Here is a 6,465-nt window from a genome sequence, read left to right on the forward strand (position 1 = left end):
CCACACTACTGGCAGGCAGGAGATAGAGAACTTAGTGAATGAGTTGAAGTGGGGAGGAATGGGGAGAAGGTGTTTTAAGCTTTGGTTTTATTTCTCATTATCCTTCTCTGATATGATTGGTAAGAAATTAAGTACCCCCAAGCTGAGTCTGTTTTACCTGTGATGGTAATTGGCGTGTGATCTCTCCCTGTCCTTATCTTGATCCACCAGCCTTTTGTTGTATTTTCTCTCCCCTGTCCAGCTGGGGAGGGGAGTGATAGAGCAGCTTTGGTGGGCACCTGGAATCTAGCCAGGATCAACCCACCACATACCTAAAAGTTTAGGATTCAGATGAAATACACATCAGAATTTGTAAGAATTTGTTTAGTGATGTAAAATATGCATAATTTTCCAGTTATTCAGCACATACATTATTTGCATTTGATGAAGTGCTTGCTTTTGTTTAGAAGTTTAAATCTTCAAGACCAAACACTTTACCAAGATCTGCAATTTAGCTTACTGTTGGCTCCTAGTAAAATGTACTAAGTAATTATATTTTTCCATTTCAACGCTCTGGGGTCACTTACTAACAGCAGATAACTTCCTATAATCTAGCATATGGCTTTGTAGCACACACATGGACATACGTACATGGCATAGCAATCCAGGAAGCATTATGAAGAACTATGGTATGCATTCCCCCGCCCTTAGAGTTAGAAACTTCTGGACAGGGAGTTGGAGAGATGAGATGCAGTAACTGCACATCATACCACACTGAATTAACACAAAAATATTACTAAGCTTTCTTTCACTAAGTTCAGCAAGAAGTTTTTAACACAGTAGTATTTATGGGCCCAGTAGTACAGCTAGATTGTAAGTTTTTCTGCAGACAAAGCAAACCTTACTGCAGAGTGAGATTTGTTTCCCATCCTGGTTTGCTATTTGTACAGTAGGCAAGCACACAAACAGCTGACAAATTGTGAAGTATATCCAAAAGGAATAGGAGACTGACCTTACTATTGCTTTCACCCAGAATACATTTGAACTCAGTTTTCTACAGGTGAAGTAGGTGTTCATCCAGCTGTTGCGGCCCTCCATCCTGTGCTTTTCAGTGAGCATTTTATCTCCTTACCAGAACTGAAAGTTCTCTCATCACTATGTAGACTCAGCCTTTGTTGCTGACATTTCCCTATACATTTCTTCTGTGCTGCTGTTGCCACAGGCTTAGCTCAGTACATTTTATTCACATAATACAAGAAAGATGTGGAAGAGAAGGCATTTCTGCTAGGGGTCACTAAGGTAAAGCTGGATAACCTCTTTTGGTCTGTGCAGAATGGAACTCATATGATCCAATCGAAGTCTAGCTAGTATTTTCAAAGTGGTTTTTTTTTTTTTATGGAAGGAAAGAAAAAGCATTTGGGAATAACGTTCTCTTCCACTACATACTCATCCTTTTAGTACAAATATTAGAAAGCAGAGAGCTGCAGCCTGGAACAGCCTACCCTAATCTAGACCTAGACCATCACATCCCACAGGAATCACACACAGTCAGAAAAGGCTTCTGGAAGCATGTGCTAAAGGACTACATTAGCAAGACATACTTGCTCACATCATGTAGCAGCGTAATATGGTATCGGGCATTGAGAAGTTCCAGAACAGCTCAGGTCTGACGTGGAGCTAGACACATTCCTGTTTTTCTGCAGCGTGTTGGTGGGGGCTCAGACACTCAGTGGTGTGTTTTGATCACAGGGTCCCCATCAGTCTTCATGTATTTTCCATTTACAGACTCCTTGAGAGCCCAGTCATGGAGGAGGCTGTAGTCGTAGTGCTCCTCATCCACTCGTTTTAGAAAGGCCAGACCAGAAATGGCTTGCCACTCTCTGAGAGATGGGATACGGATTTCCTTTACATTTTCACTCCCTGGGACAAAGCCAAAGAACTTCCTTACATGCTGCATGGCAAAGAGCCTGGAGTGCTGGTCTGTTGCTTCATCAAAGAGCTCCTGCTCATTATGGACATAGTTGCTCCAGTATCTGAAATGTAGAAAGCTGAGTGGGGAGAAACAGCTCGCCAGGCAGTAAGACAGGAAGACAGTGATGACTACCACAGCAATTAGAAGCCAGCCAGCCACCTTAAAAAGAAGAAAAGAACAGAACTGTACAGCTGAAAATACAGTAGTAACTTCTGAGCATCAGAAAAATCTGCAAGATTATCTTGCTTTTCCTAAATAAGGTTAACAAGGTACAAGCCTGGTAATAGTGTGTTGCCATTAAACCCACTAGAGGTAGCCATGTAGTAAAGTAGCTTCTTTCTGTCAAGTTTAACAAAGTTCTGTTGTGTAATTTGTTAAGGATTTTGCCTCCACAGCTGTTACGGAAGCCATCCAATTCCTAGCCTATATTAGTTTATAGGCCTGCCTGTTCAAAACCAATTTTCTCTGAAGTGACAACTAAATGTTATTTATATATAAATGTCACCCTGTTATTTATCCAGTATGTAAGTTTTTAGAATTGAGTCTGATCTAAACCCAAGATTTTAATACGCTTCATGTGGAGCTCTCACAGCCTGGGCCCCTTAGTCACATGTTTCTTAGGTCTGAATGAAGGAACTTCATACCCTCTCTGGCTCTTGAACTTCTGTTTGTCTTGCTTGACAGTACTTTTCAAGATACTACACAAGGAAGAATACATCCTCCAGTAGCAAGTAATAAACAGGACAACCACAAATAGTAATTTATATACCTCAAGTTCAGTTCCACTTAGAGGAACAAAGTGGGCTTCACAAAACACAGATTTGGCACTTGAGGCAGAAGATACTGTTTTTTCCTATCACTTGGTCTGCTGAATTAACTCTAGTTGTCATCGTTAGCTCTGCAGGCAATAGAAGCAACATGAGTTACTCACTTGTGACTGGTATCGGAGTAGAAGAATCACTTCATCTCTGGCCCGGGTCAGCTCCGGAGGAACTAACTGACTGCATGGAAATGCAGCCAATATCCTTCTGCGTTCACTAGCAGTAACATTAGGATTAGCTCCGTAATAATGCTCAGACACATACTCACTCACAGCACAGACATAATATGAGCCATTTATCAGGGTCACTGCTAGCCATGTTACTGGAGCAACCAGTGCTCTCCCAGTGATGCTGCACAAGACAAAGCAGACCAGTTTGCATTGCAGTAACCGGTTTGGTGTAGCCGTTTCCTCAAGAAGAGACCTTTTGCCTGTAACCAGCCTCCAAGTCTGGTTATTTAGAGCATAGCCAACAACCAGAAGAATCAGTGCAGGAACTCCTAGGAAAGCCAGCCCATAGATAAGGTTCTGCCCAACGTGACAGGGACAGCTGAATGTAAAAAAAGAGAAAAGTTGCTGCCCACCAATTGTCAATATTGCAATTACAGCATTAGCAATAACAACCTCTTTGCCTTTTAGAAAAGTTAACCACTTTGGAAGTAAAGTCATTTTAGATCTTTTGCTTTAAGTCAGTGCTAGCTTTTAGTTATATTTAACTAACATTAATGGCAGACTAGAGTAGAACAAACTCCAACAACATAAATAAAAAAACCCCACAAAACCACTGAGCAAACAAAAACCCCAAACACAACACCAAAACAGCCCTGCTAGTCTTGCTGCTCTCACTAATTCTTGATTCTACTCTATGATAACTAGAAGCTTGTTTACTAGCTTTAAAAATACTTACAAACTTCCAATCATGTGTTTTAACTGATTCAATAATTTATCTCAGTAGTTCTGGAACATTCAGCTTTTTGGCAATTGTGAGCTCTGCCAGCCCCTTGCTAGTTGCCTGAAACTAATTTGGATAACATGCAGTGCTATCAAACCAATGACTACCCTGTTAGGGTTAATTGGCAAGCTGTTTGCTAATCAATGGTAATTAGCAGAAGCATGGCAGGGGAGTAAGGAGGGGAAAAAAAAGGAGATTTTTCAGTTATTCTTCATAAAAAAGCAATCAAAGCAGGCCTTGTCAAGTGGATTGATTATAGAAACTGAAGAATTTAAAATTTAAAATGTAACCAGGAAAGAGGCCATAAGTTGCATAAAGATTGGAATCCTAATGCTATTTGTATTTAATGTAAGTTCTGGGCAGTTTGGTCCCCAAACGCTGGAGTCTGAGATGTAGTTAGCACTGGACCGTGAGAATTCTAGTGTTTCACCTGTAGGTGGCAAGAAGCTAGCATATCTCTTTTCTGACTGAATGTTTCCTTTGGAAAGATTTTCTTTTTGGTAATGTGTAATCTGCTATTCACACAGCGTCAGGCCAGCTTCAGACATGCTTATGATAATAGCTGGCATTTATTTAGCATGCTTGCGATTACAAGTTCTAAGATTTTCTGTCAGTATTGTCAGTCTCTTCTGTGGACAGAGGTAGAAATTTTTCAGTTAAACATTTCCAGGACTGTTTTCTGAATACTGGGAGTCATGATCTGGGCTGTCAGCATCTGTCACAAATCAAGCCTTAAACAGAGGTTAATTTAGAACGTTTCACTCCTGCTCATTTTCTCAGGGTTGCACTTTGTCTATGGTCATGCTATCCAGTAGTTCTCTACATTGCATACCCTAAGCTGATCTGAATATGCAAATACTTGTGTTTAAGTTCTGAGAAGTCAAACTGCCTGTAATATAAATATTTTTACCAAGAACAGAAAAAAACATTAGGCGGAAAATCTATGAGGAAAACAGCCACCTGTAATGGAAGACTATCTCCAGCATGTGTGGACTTGGTCGCATGATATAATAGTGTTTGACTGCACAGTCTCTTCTCTCCCCTTGCAGAGAGGGTTGCTAATAATAACTTTCAGCTCAAAAAATAGTTTTAAGACCCATGGTATCTGCTTGCGTGGCAGAGGTAGTCTCACAGCTGTTACATGCATGGATGGTGTGTTACACATGTCTTGCCTATTTACTAGGCAAGACCTTGTTCCTCCAGTGCACTTTTAGGGTGGACATCTGCTTGTCTCATCTCCAGTCACAATCTGTGAAAGAGGTTCTCACTGGTAATTGGCCTTCAAAACTATGTGACACTATTACACAAAATTAAAAGTGATAGAGAAACACGCTGAAACATCCAGCAGCACTTTGCCACAGCTTGTCTGGAACCTGTTGTTAAGTTCTTGGTTGTTTAGGCAGAGAAGTAGCACAACAAAATGCCAGTGCTGGTTGAACACTGCCATTTTGAAGCTTCATTTTCTCAGTATCATGGGATTTTCAATAACTTTTTTTTTGGGTTTTTTTTTGGTTTTTTACAGGTGGCATTATATTTTGGAAAAAATTACCTCCTTTAAATTCAGTGAAATAAACCCATCAGGCTATTACAAAATTATTTTGAAGATCTGTTTTATAAGAGTCTTCTATTATGCCTCAGTTCGTTTAAAAATCTCTAATTGATTGCTGCTGAGCTTTCTTTGAGAGCCCATGTCTTATTTTGTTTATAAGGGAGGAAGGCTTTCCCAAGCATCACTTGTTTACTCGAGAAACGCATTAGATGTGCAACTGAAGAGATGTACAACACTGAAATATTCATAGTCAGCCTAAGGCTGTTTAATGAGGCAATTTATACAATCAATACAACTTTGTTCTGCTGCATTTTCACTTCTTTGGCATTTACTTTCATGCTGTGCTGTGAATAATCCTGCTAGGTCATCCTATTATGGAACAAATTACAGGTTTGGATCCAATTAAGAGCTTGGGCGGCACATCAAACCTTTAAGTACTTGCCTTTGCAGAGGAACCTGGAGTCCTGAGGTAGACACTTAGGCTCTTTATCCAATGCCCAGGAAGAGTTAGGACTGAATGCAATCCAAAATACCACTACCTGAGGTGACAGCCACCTTGCCTCTGAAGCAGAGAGATGCTTATAGCTGACATCTGAGGCAAACAGGATATGTGGGCAAACCTTAGCCATGGTTTTGCTTGTCTTTTTTTTTTTGCTTGTCATTTGCTTGTCATTGGATGATTCCTGTGAAGTCTATATTAAGTTTTAAAACAGGTGCCAGATAATGTGCCAGCCTCTACTACTTTCATAGGGCTGAAAGTCAGATGATAATTAAGAAGGTGGTTTTGTTCTGTTCCTGAAGATGTGGGTGCAGTCCATCATTGACTTGTTTCCCTCACTGGAGCCATTGAATCCCCAGTTTATTTGGTCACACCATTTCAGCTTCATTTTCTCAATCACATGCAAACCTTTCAAAACTTAGTACCTTCTATGAACGGCTTCCTATTATATGTGTGAACTTACATGTATATACATGTGCACATATGTATTTTCCAAACGATGTTGATGTGTTATTACCATGCATTGCAGTGTCCAGTCCACAGTGTTCTTTCATGACTGTAGTAATAATAATGCAGGCTGAAGTAATTCATCCTTACATTCAGAACTGGATAAATGAAATGGTGCTCATTTATGGGAAGCCTTAAGTGCTTTGTGATGGCTTCACTGCAGTGAAATTATGCTAATGATAATCTT

General features: G+C 40.2%; 1 protein-coding gene across 1 annotated transcript; it reads right to left on the minus strand.

Annotated features, from left to right (window-relative positions):
• Window positions 1-1,361: 1,361 nt before the first annotated feature.
• On the minus strand, window positions 1,362-3,450 carry CALHM4 (calcium homeostasis modulator family member 4). Its single transcript, XM_005445743.3, has 2 exons — window positions 2,883-3,450; window positions 1,362-2,110 (listed from the first exon to the last, which is right to left on the minus strand). The coding sequence occupies exons 1-2, from the start codon at window positions 3,438-3,440 to the stop codon at window positions 1,706-1,708; spliced, it is 963 nt and encodes a 320-aa protein (XP_005445800.1). The 5' UTR covers window positions 3,441-3,450; the 3' UTR covers window positions 1,362-1,705.
• Between the last annotated feature and the right edge of the window lie 3,015 nt (window positions 3,451-6,465).

Source organism: Falco cherrug, chromosome 6, assembly GCF_023634085.1.
Source record: "Falco cherrug isolate bFalChe1 chromosome 6, bFalChe1.pri, whole genome shotgun sequence".
NCBI lineage: Eukaryota > Metazoa > Chordata > Aves > Falconiformes > Falconidae > Falco > Falco cherrug.

Excerpts from the sequence above, each read along its gene's own strand:
- CALHM4 (XM_005445743.3), bottom strand. The coding sequence starts at position 3,440 with ATGACTTTACTTCCAAAGTGGTTAACTTTTCTAAAAGGCAAAGAGGTT. Across the intron at positions 2,111-2,882 it reads TACTCCGATACCAGTCACAA|GTGGCTGGCTGGCTTCTAAT; the intron begins GTGAGTAACTCA and ends CTTCTTTTTAAG.